Source organism: Peromyscus leucopus, chromosome 5 (assembly GCF_004664715.2).
Source record: "Peromyscus leucopus breed LL Stock chromosome 5, UCI_PerLeu_2.1, whole genome shotgun sequence".
Lineage (NCBI taxonomy): Eukaryota > Metazoa > Chordata > Mammalia > Rodentia > Cricetidae > Peromyscus > Peromyscus leucopus.
The window spans coordinates 5325218-5344391 of NC_051067.1; the positions used below are offsets into that span (position 1 = coordinate 5325218).

The following is a 19174-nucleotide window of genomic DNA, read 5'->3' on the forward strand; positions in this document are numbered from 1 at the left end:
TATAGTCATAAAATCTCTCAGGACTAATTAAGGTGCAGTCTTGAGATGATGGCTAGTACCTGTGGGGTAAAGGGTCTCACACACTGGGCTCCCATGTAGTCTGTAAATTGAGACCCAACACATTCAATCTCACAGAACAATTAGAAATAATGAGCAGAAAATTGTAAAACAGGACGCATGTGTCTGTGGCGCTCACTTTAATAGTTAATATGCCCGAAGTACTGCTGTTATTGATGGAGAGCCCAGCGTTGCAGGCTGCCTGCCTCTGTAATGAGATTCATGCCTGCTCCACTACACCTGGCCTGTCAAAGTCTTAGTTATGAAGGGGCCTATAGGTACCTGATGCTATTCTTTTTTTCCATAATGGTCTCTATTTCCACAAAACATGTTTGATTCTGTCAAGATCAACCTGGAAGACGGAAAATTACAGTGGTTTGGAAATCCCCAGTCTATAAGGAGACTACTAGGTAGAATTACTTGGCCAATCTTCAGGAATCACCTGGAAAGCTGTCAAAGGACAGACTTGGGCTGGGAGGGGGGAGCAACCTTAGCGTTTCTGACTCCAGCTGGAGGACTTGCATTTCCAGAGCTCTTGGTGACACTGGAGACGATCTAAGAGTCTAACAACTGCAATAGGGAATACAACATTAAACATCTGAAAGCTAACATTTAACATTCGTTTCCAGACAGAGTCTCCACTACTGGTCCAGCCATATTTACCACATGTCACCAGGTCAGAACTCCATGCCATTATGACAGCTGGCTTTGCTACGATCGCTGGAAGCGTATTGGGTGCCTACATCTCTTTTGGGGTAAGAATGTTTGGTATATAACTAACTGAAGTAAATTCGATCTCCCACTTTTTATTTATTGTTTCCTTTTCTTTCTTGTTGCTGTTGGAAAATGACACCAAGAAAGCATCCCCCTTGTTAGCATGACAAAAGAAGCCACTGTTGCCCTGGCATTTGAACACAGTGACCCCAAGGAGACCGGGGGCTTTGCTGTTGTACTCCTGCCACCCTCCTACAATTGTACCTGACCACAACAGGGTGATAGCATTTTATTTTTATTTTATTTGGTTTTTCGAGACAGGGTTTCTCTGTGTAGTTTTGGTGCCTGTCCTGGATCTCACTCTGTAGACCAGGCTGGCCTCGAACTCACAGAGATCCACCTGGCTCTACCTCCCAAGTGCTGGGATTAAAGGCGTGCGCCACCACTGCCCGGCACAAAGTGATAGTATATGACAAGGTTATTTGCCTAAAAATTTCAATCTGGGGGGAAATAACAATACCCATTATTGACATCAACAAAGACAGTCCAAACCAGCGATTCTCAACCTGTGGGTCATGACCCCTTTGGGGAAGTGAAAGATCCTCTCACAGGGGTCACCTAAGACCATTGGAAAACACAGATGTTTACACTACAATTCCTAACAGTAGCAAAATTACAGTTATGAAGTAGCATTGAAAATAATTTTATGATTGGGGGTCACCACAACATGAGGAACTGTATTAAAGGGTCACAGCATTAGGAAGTTGTAAGAACCCTGGTCTAAACGAAGGGTAAGCAAATTATATCCCATGAGCCAAATATAGATCCTGCTAGATTTTTCTAGAAGCCTTTGTCGAAAATGAGATTCTCCTATTCTTTTGTTTTGTGTGGTTGAATAGTTTGACCATCAAAGCCAAATATATTTACCTGACCCTTTGGAAAGAAAGGGCTTCTTATGCAGAGCAGTGTTCTTAAACCTTGATTCATTAGGGTCCCTGGAAATTTATTAAAGTTCCTAATTTTCTGGCACACACCCATGAGTAATTAAAGAAGAATTTCTTGGAATGAGACCTAGTCATCAATATTTTTTGGCAAACTTGAATTCTGAGAGCTGGTGGCCACTTTTTAAGACTGGCACATGCTGAGGCCCCACATTGATAGAGAGCCTAGCAGGGAAATTAGCAATGCAGTGGGCATCAGGATTTCTTAGAAGATATGTGAACTTCATACCAGATCTTCAGAAAGACCTGAGAGAACCCCGGAGTAGGAAAAGGGGAAAAAATCATGGGCTGCTATGAGAATAAGCAATCTATGAAGTTCACAAATGGTCCACCCTCCCCTGCTGTAGGTAGGAGCGCTGTCTTCATCAATGAGCTAGGTGTAATGGTAATGGGAGTGGGGGAGACACTGTTTCTGGGACTCTGAAAATATAGTCAGGATTCTCTAAAGGAACCGAGCTGACAGAATGAAGTGTGTGTGTGTGTGTGTGTGTGTGTGTGTGTGTGTACATATGTAGATATGATCTGTTAGACTGGCCTGTAGGATATGGTCCAGGCAGTTCAACAATGGCCGTCTTACACTAAAGAGGCCCTGAGCACAGCAGTTGTTCAGTCCATGAGCCAGCTGTCTCAGCTGTCCCAACCTGGTCCTGAAGACGCAGAGGATTCCTGGCAAGCAGCTGGCCTTTCTGTTTACACTGGAAGCCAGATGAAGTGGGTTGTAATACCAGTGGAAGAATGCCACAGCAAACAGATAGATGGACTCGCCATTGAGAGTGAGAGCAGGCAGGCAAAAAGCCAAGCTGGCTTCCATGTCCTTTCACCTGGGCTGCAAGTGAGGTCCACAGTTAGTGTGAATCATTCTGCTTCAAATAATCTGATCAAGAAAATCACTCACAGGAGTGGCCTGAGGCCTGGGTTTTAGTTTATGCTAGATGTAGTATCTTGGTTAGGGTTTCTATTGCTGTAAAGAGACACCACGGCAGTGACAACTCTTATAGAGGAAAAACATTTCATTGGGGTGGCTTACGTTTTCAGAGGTTTAGTCCATTATCATCATGGTGGGACATGGTCGTGTGTGGGCAGACATGGTGCTGGAGAAGTAGCTGAGAGTCCTACATCTTGTAGGCAACAGGAAGTGGTCTGAGACACTGGGCAGTAACTTGAGCATATATAAAACCTCAAACCTGCCTCCACAGTGACACACTTCCTCCAATAAGGCCACACTTCCTCCAACAAGGCCATGCCCCCTAATAGTGCCTCTCCCTTTGGGTACCATTTTCTTTCAAACCGCCACAAGTCAAGTTGACAACCAAGATGAGCCCTCGCCGAAGGGGAGAAAATCCAGAACAATTCCAGTGTGGAGTAGGTGAGAAGGGACTAGACATGCAATGAGGAAAGGAGAAATACTTCACACAACAAAGGGAGAGAGGATGAGTTAATGGTGTAAAGAGAGAAGAGGCAGGAAGAGTAGGCACTGTCCATCTCTGTCCTTTCTCCATGTCCTTCTGCCTCGCACACCCCCATCTGAACTGGGAATGTGACAGAATATGGACTGTAGAGCCAGCTGAATGTTCAGCGACAGCAGAGGAGTTGAGAAGTCTTTGAAAATTCTTACAATGCAGGATTAGTTCTCATCTCAAATAATCAGATTTAAGTTTCGTGCTTTTCCCAAGGAGGTGTCAGGTGACATGAATTCCTGTCTTGTCCTCTGCTCCCAGTAGGACTGGGCACACTGGGAGCGGCTGTTCTTCCAGACCTCCTAGGAAACACTGTTCTCTGGCCCGAGATCAGCCTCTTCCTCTCCACCACAGGTGTCAGCCACACACTTGCTAACCGCCTCGGTCATGTCGGCGCCGGCATCCCTGGCTGTGGCCAAACTCTTTTGGCCTGAAACAGAAAAACCCAAAGTGACCCTCAAGAATGCCATGAAAATTGAAAGTGGGTAAGTCGACATGTCACCTAATTAATAATTGTACAGGCTAGGGATGCCAAAATCGACTTTGATAATAGCAAGAAAGCACAGCCAATCTTGGCATCAGAATGGTATTACATTTAATTTCACAATGACTTCTTAGAGTTTAAGGAACAAAACAAACTCTTTCCATACTCAGGAGAGCCTTTTCAAACATCTGCTTCTTAAGTGCCCGTGATAAAGGTGATTCCGAGCAAATACACCCAGTGTTCCCTGAGCCCTGCTCTAACACTGTTGGGAAGTCACAGGTGACTGTTTCCAAGGTCCCTTGTGGAATAAAAAAGCCGCTTCATTTTCCTCTGCTCTATGAAAAAAGAAATACAAAGTGGCAGAGGAACCGCAGGAGCGAAGATATTTATAAGTATCTCACACTTCACGTAACTTAACCAGCGCGTGTCTGAGCTTCATCCCTTACTCACATGGAAATAGTCATAACCAGAAGTATGAAAAGAACCTGTCAAAGGGATTAAATAAAGGGTGGGCATCCCTAACCCAGAAACCTGAAATCGCGAGTTCTGTCACGATGGCACCAGTGGAAAATCCATGCCGCCCAGCTCTGTTTTCGGCATGGGTTATTTCAGATAGTGTATAGGGCTTTGCAGGAGGGCTCGGCAGGTAAAGCCACTCCCTGTACAAACCTGGAGACCTGCGTTTGGTCCCCAGAGTGGAGGGAGAGAAGTAACTCCACAGAGTTGTCCTATGACCTCGGCCATACACATCATGCTCACACGAAAAATAATAGCAAATAATAAATATTTAATTACTCTCAAGTCGTGTGTACTAGGTGTATATATGAGATATCAGTTAATATAGTTAGATTTTAAGCCTTACCCTCCTTCTACAAGACTCCTTGTTATGGATAACACAACTATCTCAAACACCAAAATAGGAAACACTTTTGGTCTAAATAACTGGGATAAAGAATAGCATCCTGAAGGTTCTACTTAGAGCCAGACCATGAAGATTTGCTTAGTATATTACATAAGGTATGTTATGTAAGGATACAGCCATGTAGGTGAGTGATAAAGAAAATGGAGGGATGAATAGATTTAGGGGTAGGCTTCTGAGATTATAGGGGTAAATGGGAAGTCAGAGACGAGCCCACAGAGAGATTCAATCTTTTTGGGGAGAGGGGCTTAAGACAAGGTTTCTTCATGTAGCCTTGGCCGTCCTGAAACAATCTCTATAGGTTGAGACCAGGTTGGCCTCAAACTCACAGAGATCCGCCTGGCTCTGCCTCCCAAGTGCTGGGATTAAAGGCGTGCGCCACCACTGCCCAGCCGAGCCAGGAGATTTTATAAATATTCCCTGGTGCTATTTTTGATAAATAGTTTTTAAACTTATACAATTTTGTCACTTCTTGTTTTTTTTTTAATTATAAATGCCCCCAATTTAAAAAGCACTATTGGATTAGGGGTGGGAATGGGTATGTATACTTAGTGTGCATGAAGTAGAGTGGAGTCCCACATCCCCACCACTGAGAATCAACAATTCTAAGCCCCATGATGATTTTGAGGCTGTAAGTGACTTAGTACTCTGACGAAGAAGGCATGTGTCTAAGGGTTCACCTCTTACCCAGCAACCAAGATTGGGCCATTGCTGTGCTGAAGTATCCATCCAGAGATACTCTGTGGTAATTCTGGAATTCCCATTTTTTGATGAAGTGATTCAAGAAATTTCCTGGAGGCGGCAACACAGGGTGCATCCTCGTCCATTCCCCTGGTAGCAAACATTGCTGTGAATCTCATCGCCTTCCTGGCCTTATTGTCTTTTGTGAACTCGGCTCTGTCCTGGTTTGGAAACATGTTCGACTACCCACAGTTGAGTTTTGAGGTATGATTCTGTCGTGTTTTGTTTCTGACTATCTTTGCTTAAGTTTAGGAACCAGGTATGATAGCTCATGTCTTTAATCCCATCACTTAGGAGGCCAAGACAGGGATTGCCAAGTGTGGGCTACAGAATGAGACCTAGGCCCAGGAAACAAGTCATGAAAGTGTAGCAGCCTTTCCTAACCAACCATGTTGTACTCCCTCATACACTATAGGCACACGTCGGTCACCCCCATCATCCCGCCCTGCGCTGTCTTCTGTCACCCTCTTTCCCCAGAGCAGTCATTCATTCTCTGCTGACCTCTTCCCAAGAATACATGCTGTTTCTAACGACCCAGTTCTAACCCAATTCCTGCTTAGTGTGCTTTCTATGCTATGACAGGACACTTGATTGGGAAGTTTATAAAGAAAAAAGGATTGTCTAACTTTCTGAAAGCTGAGAATCCACAGTCGAGGGATTGTATCAGGTGAGGGTCACATGTAAGACAGAGAAGAGAAAAAGGCACATTCAAAATGGAAGGGGAACTGAGGAGCTGACCGTCTTTAAACAAATACTCTCTCAAATTAATTGATTCCACAGAGAACTAATGCAATATAAGAAAGACACTGATTTTTAAGGGTCATGTGCCCATTGATGCCACTACATGAGAATCAAGCCTTGGCACCTGTTTTGTTGAAGACTACCCACATGCTCCTGATATATAAAGATGGGCAGCTGAATGTAAGGGGTTCCTTGTGCCCAGAAGAGGCAGGAACACCCCAGTCACTAAGGGGGTGGGTGGCAGAATTATAGGCAAAGTGCTGTTTAATCCATGTCAACACCTCTGTCTCTGCAGTTCATTTGTTCCTACATCTTCATGCCCTTTTCCTTCATGATGGGAGTCGACTGGCAAGACAGTTTTATGGTCGCCAAACTCATAGGTTACAAGACATTCTTCAATGAATTTGTGGCTTATGACTACCTCTCAAAATGGATCAATTTGAGAAAAGCAGCTGGACCCAAATTTGTAAATGGCGTGCAGCAATATATGTCGGTATGTATAATTATCACACAAATGCATTGTGATTTGTTCCTCTGTCTGTCGGAAACTTGAGTGATAGAAGAGAACAGTCCAAAACCTTGATCTTGTAGAGCTTATATTGAGCACAGCATAATTTGCAGTCACGTTATCTTGACCATGTGATATTTGTGTGGAGAAAGGAAGAGAGGGAAGGAGGGACAGAGGGAGGGGGGAGAAGAGGGAGGGAATTAAAGACTATAAACACAAACCCAGGGTCATATGAGCTGGGACTGGCATTGGTGCCCAGATTTATCCAGTGCCCTCTATGCTCAGAGTGGCGGGTACTAAGGTAACACCAGGGCACCAATGGCCTCTCTAGTCACCTTTGTGATATGGTAACACAACACCCAAGGTAGGCAACTTAAGGCAGCTCCTCTTGGCTCACAATTTCAGAGCTTCTGGCTCTCAACCCCCTGGCCTCGTTGATCTTCTATACAAAGCAGTTCATCGAGGTGGGGATGGACTTTCACCACAAAGAAACTGGTGGGTAAAGAGAGAGGAAGAGGAGAGGACAGAGCCCCAAAATCCCTTCAAGGGCATGGTCCAGGGACCTACCTTCCTTTCCTGGACCTGACTTCCTGGCCTCACTTGCTTTTCTGTTGCTGTGATATGTGATAAACACCATGACCAAAAGCAACTTGGGAAAGAGAAGGTTTCGTTCAGCTTACATTTTCAGCAAAGTTCATCACTGAGAGAAGCCAAGGGAAGGAACCTGGAGGCACAGACCATGGAGGAACACTATTTCCTGTCTGCTTTTGGGCTCACATTCAGCACCTTTTTACACAACCCACCTGCCTAGAAATGGTACTGCCCACAGTGGGCTGAGCCTTCCTACATCAATTAGCAATGAAGAAAATACCCCACAAACATGCCACAGGCCAACTGATTTAGGCAATTCTTCAGTTGAGGGTCCCTCTTCAGAAAGTAAGGGTGTGTCAAGTAGATTTGTCCTTACACCTTCTGAAGGTTCCGTCAACTCCCACCTTGAGCACAGAGGCCTGTGGGAGACACTCAGTACAGCAGGTCTTACCTTCTTGGAGCTGATAGTTGAGCACAAAGGCCTCTTCTAGCATCACAGGTTCTGAGAAACTGACTACAAGTCCCTCTGCACTTTATCACCCTCGAAAGATAATGAGGCCCAATTGCCGCTGTGACAGGGAGGAGGGAGATAAAACGCCTCCATCTGTGATGGAAACCTTGGTCAGTCACACCATCATCATGCAAAGAGGCAGTCATGTCTTCTTAGGCTTTGATGGAGTGAGGAACTTAACTAGGATGAAGAAGTATTTGCAGCTGAATAACCAATTTTTTTCCCTCCAAAGATCAGAATCATCACATAAAGAAGTAAGAGAAACGGGCATATCTAACCATCTCTGTCTCTCTCTGAAACAACACATTTGGAGTTATTGTCCCCAGCATTAAAGCTTATTGCCCAGTATTTAGATACTCACCCAGAGACCACCACTTCCTCCCTGGACTCCCCAAAACCAAACATGGAGTATATAAGAGGAGTGAGTGCCCCGGGCATCCTCATGTCAATGACTTTGGCAGCAGCACTGCCCCAATCTGACAGGATTGGGGGTCGTGGGTCTTCTGTCCCCACTGTTCATTTTTCAGGTAACCTGACAGTGGAACACGGACAGCTATCTTCATTGTCTGGATGCCATCTAAAGCGTTTGTTTCCCTGCCCAGAGTAAACAATAGGCTAAATTAACTGACATGTTTTCTACTTCCCCGTTGCCAGGAGAAAGTGCTTTTGTTAATGAGCAAAGCAAGCTGCCAGTTCTGGCAAAACTAATTGGTTCTCTGAAAAGCCTGTTGGGAAGGCGGGGCCCCAATTGTAGAGATGATTCCATTTGGGAGTGAGTCCAGCTGAAGACAGGCACACAGGGTCCATGTGAAAACAGTTCTGCTATTATTGAGTCGCACTGGGAAAAAGCAGTTACTCCAAATTTCTGAGCATCTTGGCTCACACACGGGAGACCATTATCTTCTTAGTACAGCCCATCTCGTTCCACTGCATAATCATTTGAGTTTGGGGGCAAAAGAAAGTGACATCATCCAGCCTCCTTTTCTACTTCTGATAAAACTATACACAGCCACATCTGCACACACCTCTGCCAGATCCCTGTCAGCAATGAGCACTAAAGTGTTAGATGTCTCCTATGGGGTCTGGGTCAAGGTGCTGCATATTTTCCTCAATCTTCTGTGTCCAGGGGCCTCTCAGGCCTGGTTCTTGGTGTGATGCTGATATGTGCATATGCCATACTTACTCTGATAAGCATATAGGTAACACTCTTTTTCCTTTTAGGATAAGTGACTTAGTCTGGGCCTCATCGATGGTGCCAGGCAGGTGGAGCTGTTTTCAGTGTCCACCAAGTATAATCATCCTGTGTTCACACTCAATATAGAGTCAAATACTGTTTGTGAAATGGAATCTCTCAGAACAAGGGTCAATCTGGAAACCCATTGTTTTATATAATGTGCAATGGCTCAAGGCAGTCCTCAGTTTGACCTCAACAGTGCTTTTACTGGTTGGATGTGGTCTACAAAAGCAGTGTTCTCCAGAGAAGCAGTGTGCTGCAGAGAAGCAGTGACTCACCAGTCAGCAGAAACTTCTGTGCTGGACCCTTCATTCAACTTGAGAGACAGTCACAGACCTTGCAGCCTTGAGTAGGAACAGAGACAGCCCCACACGCCCCCTTTCGATAATTCACTTTTGTCTTCCCACTGCCCCAGGAAAGGCTACTCACTCTTGCATTTCCAAATGGACACCCTAACATTCTCCTGGGATTGTCTGAGCTGAAGAACAAAGGCAGGCTAGACTGTAAGGGAGCTCCTGTTACAGCTCAAGAATTCCTATTTACTGATATAATTAATTTCCCTTATGGCCATTAAAAGACAACCCCCCCCCAAGAGCTATTGGCAACTAATGACTTTTTTTTCACTGTAGATGACTGTAATCACTTTTCATTACTGTGACAAAATACCTGAGATAAATCAAAAGGCTTACTCAGAGCCCCTGTTTAGAGGTTTCATTATGGTTGCTGGTAATGGTAAGGCACGTGCATGGTGTAGGTCAGGAATCTAAAGACAAGGTTCAGTATTACAACAAACCCCTTCCTCCAAACCCATCCAGCTATGGATTCATAAAGGGAGCAACCCAACTCATGAAGTCAGAGCCTTCATAAGCCAGATATCTCCCGAAGACCCCACCTCTAAACACTGCTATGCTGAGGACCAGGCCTTCAACGTGAGCTTCAAGATCAACCATAATAATGACTTTTGTGTGTTTGAATAAATAGACTGCATTAGCATCCATGCCATCTATCATGCATACTACTTTTCCTTTTCTGGCAGAGCAATGTCCTATTCTATGGATATTCACAATTTGTCTATACATTCCTCTAATGAAGAACATTTGAGTTCTAAATGTGAGGCTCCTGTGAGCAAATTTGCACAAACATTCATGAGCAGTCTTCCTGTGAGCCTGCGTCGTTATATCTCCTGGGGTGTAGACACAGACAGTGACAACTGAGTGAGACATCATCTCATAGACAGGCTCTTCCTTGTAACCGCTGGCTTTGCCACATTCTCAGGAATCTGTGGCCTCTTTGGATGCATCATGTGATGCATTCTATTTTCTTTTCAATGATAATTCAGGAAGCATGTGTGACCTCAGTGAGACTCCACTGGTTTACCAGGAGAGCACATTGTATAACATTCCTAAAGGAAACGCATTAGCATCCCAGATGCTTTACATCCTGACATACTTAGTATAGGCAATTTCTGTTTTTTAATTTTAGCTATTTCAGTAACTGATAAAATACCTAAAATAAATCAACTTAAAGAAGGATTTATTTGGCTCTCCATACAGTGGTTGGCACCTCCCTGTTGACTAATACTGAGCATTATTCCATATGCTTATTATCCATTTGCATATCTTTTGTAGCAATGTATCCAAAACTTGGACAATAGTCCTTTTTTAATTGTAGCAGCTCTTTTCATATTCTAAGTAAGTCTTTTGTCAGATAAATATAGTGTAAATATTTTCTGAGACCAACTTCTTATCTCCACCAACTAGTACTGTGCCTGTTATAATACAGCAGGTGACCAAGTTATATGGAATATTAGAAGTTATCAATCAACAGGAAGTAGCATTTCTAGATGTCAAATCCACTAATTCCCAGTCTGTTGTCAGTGTTCCTTGAATCTAGACCCTTCTTTCCACTCTCCCTCAAAATTAAAGAGCACAAAGAAACCATCAATGGTTATTAGATAGTCTACAGTGTGTACTTATTTATCAACATTAATTTTGTAGCCAATGAAGCCCAGTTGAGGTGTCAGATTTCTGAAGGTGTGTCAGATCATGTGCACATCAGTGTTTATGCTTGCTTACAGGTTCGTTCGGAGACCATTGCGACTTATGCCCTCTGTGGTTTTGCCAATTTTGGTTCCCTAGGAATAGTGATCGGCGGACTTAGTAAGTGAAAAGAATATTCTTCAACAACAGTTGTGACTTTATGAGTCCATCCTGCTCTATAATGTTGTGTCAGGGAAAATGGCCCTTCAACAATAAAGCCCCCTTGCTCTGGACTACAGTTTTCTTATGCACACTCTAGTATTCAAGATAAATATGTTCAAACACACAGATACTTCTCTCAAGCCAATATCACCAGTCTCTTGGTTACCGATGCTCATAGATTTATAACAGCTATCTGAAGAGGGATTCTGGGGCCCATGGAAGTTTACTATAGAAGATGCTGTCATTTGTTACTGATGTCTGCCATGGATGTAGACATAGATGGCAACAGCTAACTAGACATAATCTTGCTGATTGATTCTTCCTGGTAACCCGTTGACATTGCTGTGTTCTCAGTGCTCTTTGGGCCCTTTGGATAATTTTACGACTTGTTTCTTTTCAATTGACCTGAGAGTCCAGTCACAAAAGAGTTATCAGAAGCTATAAATTTGGGTTTCTAATCGACCTAATCCTCAAATGCCTCTTTCTCTTCCAGCATCCATAGCTCCATCCAGAAAGCGTGACATTGCCTCTGGAGCAATGAGAGCCCTGATTGCGGGGACCATTGCCTGCTTCATGACAGCCTGTATCGCAGGTATGACATTCATCCTTCACGCCCTGGGTGCCCACAGGACAGAAGCTTTCAGGGAGGCAGGCTTCCAGGCTGCATGTGCAGCATATGCTGCCTCAGAAAGCTGAGAACCAGAGCAGGGCTAAGCACACTGTAAAGTGAAATGCGTGGGATGGAGTGGAGAAGCTGAGAACAGAAGGCGAGTTCTGTAAATTATGACAATAAATGGCACTCTGTTCCTTTCCAGGCATACTCTCTAGCACCCCCGTAGATATCAACTGCCATCACATTCTAGAGAACAATTTACTCAGCAACACAACTGAAGTGGTGTCTTGTTGCCAAAGTCTGTTGAACAGGTACTTTTTTATTATTCTGTGATCTCTTAGTAATAATAAATCCAACTGTTGTGTGCCTTTTCCTAGGGGAGATGTGGGCAAATATCTATTCACTCCAGGTAGGGCACGGACAATAGACAAAGTGTACAGTTCCTCAAAGCCCTGCCTGTTCGGTGAACCAGTGAGATTAGTAGGCTTCCTTCCAGAAGTGTGGGTAGCCCCAAAATGGCAGTATCAATGAAAAGTCTCATGCCAGTAAGGGTGACGACTTACTGTGTCATAGGGTCCCACCTTCAGTTAACCTTCCATGTGACGCATATTCTAGCACCTCCCAAAACTGCATGTGGTTGAGAGGTGGGAAGTGGTAGATGAGATCCCAGGTAAAAGCTTCTTGGCCTTCCTCCCCCATCTTCTTACAGGGAATGCTAATCGATCTCTTACTATTACCATAGACCTAGCTATCATGCTATTACTGCACTTACTTAGTTGCCATGACGACTGGCCAAGCTTATCTCTGCTCCATGAAGGTGGGCAGAAAGGCAGATAGTGTGATCACGTTATCTTAGGAGCAAACGGCCATACTACAGTCCCAGCATAAAGACCACACCCATTTGTTTTCATGGCTTCCTTAACTGTTTATTTCAACTGTCATGTGAGAAAACTCAAGGTATTTCTGACAACCCTGTGCCTTTCCTTTTCAGATAAGACTAGAAAACTAGAAACTAAAACACTTCCCTAGGCTGCTCACAAGTGTATGGCATTATACACTTTGTGTGAACAAACTCGCTTAAACTTTGCAGTCACCATGTAAGTTAGGCTCAATCAGCTTTGCCTTTGCATTTGACACAATGAAGCCTTGCTGAGGCTGTGTCTATTCAAGCAACATCAGCCTCGGCATTATCAAGACAAGAACTTCAGGCCTGTCCACAAAGCCAGTGTCCTTAATTATTGCTGCTAGGATCTCGCTCTGGCCTCACCTCAGGTCCACAGTCCTAGAGATCTCAGTTGAAAGAATTTGGATGAGACACACAGAGTGTAATATTTATTCCAGAGTAAAGAGGAGCAGCCTCAAGGGATGAGAGTGGACAAAGGCCAACCTACATTTTCAGATAAGCTTTGTATTTATGCTATTGTTTAAAATCCTTTCCTGGGGAGTGTTTTCCGTCCGGGTGATTGGCAGGTCTGTTTAGGTTAGTTCTTAAAGGGGAGGGCAAAGCTTTGTTCCTTACAGAAACCTTCTAACTAGATAGAGATGTCAGGATCTCCTAGGCAGTTTAAAATGTCCTGTCTCCACCCAGGGACAGAGATAGGACCAGATCCCACTCTTGGACCCACAGAGAATGTGTGACAGAGCAGATAAGAACTAAAGAAAGAAATCTGTAAACACAGCCATGCTTCCCCAGGAATTGCCTTTCTTTGGCAGATAGCAACAGAACCCTGCTTGCTACCTCAGCCTGCAGACCTTCTGCCTAGAATTTCATATAGAATTTAAAAATTAAGGTGGTCCAGTTGTGAACTGGACCCTTCCTTTGCCTGCCACTAATTTTCACCTGCAAAATTAACAGGGACACAGGAAGTAGGGGCAGAGGCTGATTTCGTGGGATGGAATCAAGCATCAGTGACCTCAAGACTGCTATTTTCTAACTAGCTACCTACCATTTTTCCTCCTTTTACTGCCTCATTTTCAAAAGAATCCCGGCGATTCTGGCAGCATGGTAAAGGGCAAAGGCGGATGAGAGGCTAGGCTACCAGTGACTCTTGCCATGCATCTCCACCCTCTACAGTTTTGATTTGCAAGATCAGTGCCCTCACAGTTCTTATTAATGTACAAGCTGTTGGTTTTTGTTTTTATTGAGATTTTGGTTTTGTGTGTATGAGTGTATACACTTGTAAGTCTTTGCACTGAATGCATGCAGTGCCCATGGAGGCCAGAAGAGGGCATCAGATTCCCTCAGGACTGGAGGTTCAGTTGTGAGCTGCCATGTGGGTGCTGGGAATTGAACCTGGGTCCTCCAGAACAGCCAGGGCTCTTAAATTCTTACTCATCTCTCCAACTCCTGTTCAAGTGTTTTGTTTTGTTTTGTTTTAATAAGAATTGATCCTATCCGGTCACTGCTATTCTGAGATAAACAGGGGGAGTCCTCAAGGCCACCCAGAATATTGAGAACCAAAACTAACTAACCCTGAGGGGTCTCTGCCTGGGAACAAGGAAATCAGCTTCCTGCCTTTACCATTTTCAATGCATCACTGTCTACACCCCTCCTGTGCCCTCTGAGGCCCAACTAACAGTTTGGTTCTGCTCCCACCAGCACTGTTGCCAAGGGACCAAATGAGGTCATCCCGGGAGGGAACTTCAGCCTCTACGCTGTGAAGAGCTGCTGTGAGTTGTTGAACCCATCAACACTGAACTGCAGTTGGGTCCCCAATACACCGTGAGCTCGACCATGTATCCAGTGGGATTCTCTGTGCAGATGCTGGATTTTCTGCTCTGGAGGGCATAGAAAGCTATTGCCACAAGTTATGAATCCACCACGGACTCAGCTCTAATGGCAAAGAAGGAAGAAAGTCTGGAGTGACTCCTTCCGAGTGACAGTGTCTCCTCCCTCCCTTCCCTTCTTAGACCACCCTCTCTCCATGGAGAACTTCTATGATGACGTCCCGAACCGAGGTGTGATCTTCAGTCCAAATAATGTTCTCTTCCTATTTTCAAGGATCTCATGAGAAAATATATGTGTGTGTGCATACATGTGGTAGCCCCCCAACAACTGGACTATGACTTGGCCATACCTCTTACAGTGCTCTAAGTATTTGAGGGTGATATGATTTAAACACATCTCAAGTAAGGTCATCCCACCTTCGCTCTAGTTATCTGAAATACCTTCAATTTGACTCTCATGGGAAAGAGGGCTGATCTGCAATGACCCACTCATTGGCTACCCTCTTCTTAAATCAAGAGTCCTTCAGAGAACCATGCAAGCCACATGAAAACCAATATAAGTCCATAAACTTAGAGACTTCTAAGCAATCAGCTTATATATACCTATGTTGCAATAATTCCCCCAAACTTCAACATCTTACAAATCTTTTCCTTGTATGTTTGAAATGTTCGATTTCAAGATTTAAGTCTCATAAACTTCAGAGACTTGTAAGTACTCAGGTCATATCTTTTTAAAGTTAATACTGTATTTTCTTAAGAATATCTTTCATTTGTTCTTTGACAGTTTTACACATGCATATAATGTATTTTGATCACACCTACCCCCAACTCCCAGTCTCCCTTACCTCTCCTCAGACATCCCTCAACATGCCCCATCTCACATTCATGTCTGCTCTTTGTTCTGTAACTCACTGAGTCTGGTGCTGCCCGATGGAATGTTGACTTGATCTTGTGCAAGTAACCATATCTAGAGTGAGTTCAGGAAGGCAGAGCCAAGTCGTGTCCAGAAGACAGGATTCCACAGTACGCTTCCCCATTCCCTGGTTCTTCTGTTCCCTCCCCCCGCCCCCCGGCCTGTGTGCTACTCCTGTGCCTTGAGGAAGTTTGTAGAAATGTCTGGTTTGGGGCTGAGCACCCAGTAGTCTCTTATTCTCAGCACATTCATCAGCTTTGAGTCTCTGCATTGCTGAAAGTGGACTTAATCTATGCTGTGTCCATTTCCAGTATCCAGGCCAAGGCAGCAGCCCCTGTGGGGCTCACTGACCTTAGGGGAACGTGCACAAACAACATGACAGCTCCTGGAACTTCTGCCAGGAGCCAGATTTGGTGGGACCCTCCTGTAATCCCAGCACTTGGGAACTGAGACAGGAAGATTATGAGTTCCAAACCAGCATGGGGTACCTAGCAAGACCATGTCTCCAAGCATAACAACAGAACTTCTGCAAGGTTGTAATATTCTTCATTTCCACTATATACTATGAGCCAAAGTAAGTCCTGTGACAGACATGATATCTGCGGACATAAATGAATTATCCTATCACAGGAAGAGAATGGTGAACACTTCAGAAAATAATACAGTAGACTACCAAGGTGCCTGTTATCCATGTCTCTGTCATTGGGTAGACTGTATTTATAGGCCTGTAACTGTGCAATTTTGTTATAGTCCTGATGACAAGACTGTAAAACATTAGTCCACAGTCAAAAAGCCATGTAAGGACCAACCATGAAGGAAAATCAATGCTGACTGAGATGGGAATGCCTTTCATTGATTCTTCCATCAATCAGCAAGACACCGGCATCTCCACACATGCCAAACAGACACCGGCATCACCACGTGCCTCCTGAGTGTCAGCATTTGGGACATGTCAGCAGGGCAGCGCAGACACCTCTGAGTCAAACAGGGACTCAAAAGGAAGAGACTCCATGGGGAAAGGGTGACACAACACCTTAAATGATTTATTGTTTCCCCTTCTGATCATGCACAAGAGCAATTTTTTAAAAATAATCTACATATATATAGTTGGAATTATTTGTTGGTTTTGCTTTACATTTGGTGGGGGAGGAGGAGTTACATGACTTCTTATTCCTGAAGTAAATAGATCAAGATAATTCTAATTTTTTTATTATTTACATCAATCTCAGTCTTTAGACTTTAGGAAAATCCATTTGCAAGTCGTTGTGCTCCATAAGGTTTAATTACAGCCTACGGTTCCACATCATGAGTGTCAATTATTCGTATGTTGTTTGTTCTTTGTCTGCTGTAACTACTGTCCTCTGATGCTTTCTAACTCACTGACTTTTTTCTCTAGTGTATTTTCCTTCCTGAGAATCCCTGAGAGGACCTCTTTGCTGCTTCTAGTGTGCCTGTCTTCTGTCAAGCTGTTTTTTAACTGTTGTCTTTGGTCGTTATGATTCCTTGAATGTTTAACTCTTCTCTGAGTCTGCTGGCTTGCTTCAGGGAAATCAATTACTACCATGTTTGTCAACAGGTTTTCCTCTTTAGTTTGCAAAATAGACATTTGTAATGAAAACAATGATTATGTTAAAAACTGGGATAGAAAAACCTAACATATATAATAGTTTTATATAAACATAACTAAGTGTCTTTCTCTCCACTCTGCCCACCCTGGTTCTCTGGCCAGCAGAGCCACAGAGCTCACTGGTAATTGACTAGTACACACACCTTTCTTGTTTACACCAACACACAGAAGCACGCAGAGCATTGGCGACTACAAAAGAGCCAGTATTTGCAGGCTACCTTCTACTTTTTTCTCTTTCTTTCTTTCTTTTTCTTTCTCTCTTTCTTTCTTTCTTTCTTTTTTAACATCTGGATACACACGTGTGTGGCACTCTATAAGTGAGATAATATAATGCCAAGGGGGGATGGAGTTAGACATTCCCTAGAGTTCAGATCTTGAATATTTCCCAAAGGTCTATGTGTGGAAGGTCTGTTTCTCAGCCTGTGACACTGCTGGAAGGTGGAGGATATTTTAGGAGGCCGAGCCCACTGCAAAGAAGTTAGGTGCTGGCAGTATGCATTTGAGGGGGTACTGGGATTCCAATCTCTCCTTTTTCTATGTCTCTACTTCCCAGTCACCAGAAAGTGGGACAACCACTTCCACTACCCACCTCTACCATAATATACTATGTTGCTGCAGGCACAATACTGGAAATCCAATCTATCATGGGCAGAAACCTCTGAAAGTGAGCCCAAATAAACCTTTCTTCTAACCTTAGGAGTCGATTGGGCCAGGTGGTCTGCACAGATGCATTCTGTTTTCTTTCTGCTTGCCTCTGCTCCACTGTCCCCAGGCCATATAGATATAATCAAGTTAGATCACCTGATAAAGTGGCCGCTGTCACTATGCAGCCCTACCTGGCCTGGAAGTCACTACGTAGACCAAGATGGCCTCAAATATGGAGGCCTACCAGCCTCTGCCTCCTGTGTGTTGGGATTAAAGGTATGGCTGCTTTGCCTGGCTCTTAAGTCACATTTTTTTTTAAAAAAATATTGATTGTTTGAGAATTTTGTTCAACGTGTTTTTATTATATTCATCTCCCTCCCCCAAGTTTTCCCAGATCCACTTCCCTTCTTTCCCACCCAACTTTGTGGTTTGTTTGTTTGTTTGTTTGTTTTTAAACCCACCAAAACCAATTTGTACTGCCCCAATATTCCTCAATGAGTGGTCTTCCACCGGGGCCTGGCCAACTAAATAGGGGTCACACTCTTATCAAACACTGGTCCTCCCTCTCCCAGAAACTAACAATTGCCAGTAGTTCCATGGCTAAGTGTGGGATTTTATGCTTGAGTCAGCTAAAGGTGGGCTGTGATACCCGCCTTCCCCTTCCAAGCTCAGATATGTTATGATCAAGCCACACTTTAAGAAATTAAATTTGTTCTTTGACAAGTTTACACATGTGAGTGCTTACCCTCTGTTTCTGACTACAGTGTGTATTCTTTATTAAAATACATATCCATTCCTGTCTAGAAAATGTGTCTGTCCCCATGCTGGTCATCCCCAGCACAATTCTGGTTTGCTACTTCAAATAGCATGTGTACATGTTCTTTACAAACCAGTGCCTTCCTATTCTTACAACAGTGCTGTCTCATAGAAAATAATACCATCTGGGTGTGGGGGTTCATGACTATATTCCCAGTACTTGGACACTGAGGCAGGAGAATTGCCCCAATTTCAAGACCAGTCTGAGCTACACAGTTCTAGACCAGCCTAAACTACAGTAAGACTCTCCCTAAAAGGAATGGGATACAATCAAATAATATGTAATTTAAGATTCCCAATTAGCCATCTTGTTAAGAAAGAAAGAAAGAAAGAGAGAGAGAGAGAGAGAGAGAGAGAGAGAGAGAGAGAGAAAGAAAGAAAGAAAGAAAGAAAGAAAGAAAGAAAGAAAGAAAGAAAGAAAGAAAAGGAAGGAAGAAAAGGAAGGAAGAGAAAGAAAGAAAGAAAGAAAGAAAGAAAGAAAGAAAGAAAGAAAGAAAGAAAGAAAGAAAAGCAGTAAAGAGTAAGATTAATTTAAAGTATTTCAAGGAGATGTTTTATATTCCCTTATCAAACAAAGTCTTTAAGATGCAGTGTGCATATCTCAAGCTTGGTGCTGTTTGAGTTCCTCTCACTTCCACAGGCGCAGAAGCAGCAGCTGCTTGTTCTCACAGTGT

General features: G+C 43.8%; 1 protein-coding gene across 1 annotated transcript in view; it reads left to right on the plus strand.

Moving 5' to 3' along the window:
* The window catches only part of Slc28a3 (solute carrier family 28 member 3), a 56069-nt gene extending 39353 nt beyond the window's left edge, over positions 1 to 16716 (plus strand). The window contains exons 11-18 of the mRNA XM_028863845.2: positions 687 to 812; positions 3584 to 3714; positions 5409 to 5577; positions 6410 to 6607; positions 11036 to 11117; positions 11653 to 11751; positions 11975 to 12083; positions 14372 to 16716. Of these exons, the coding sequence (XP_028719678.1) occupies positions 687 to 812; positions 3584 to 3714; positions 5409 to 5577; positions 6410 to 6607; positions 11036 to 11117; positions 11653 to 11751; positions 11975 to 12083; positions 14372 to 14498 (1041 nt within the window). The 3' untranslated portion in view covers positions 14499 to 16716. The remainder of the gene's footprint in view (positions 1 to 686; positions 813 to 3583; positions 3715 to 5408; positions 5578 to 6409; positions 6608 to 11035; positions 11118 to 11652; positions 11752 to 11974; positions 12084 to 14371) is intronic.
* Positions 16717 to 19174: the final 2458 nt, after the last annotated feature.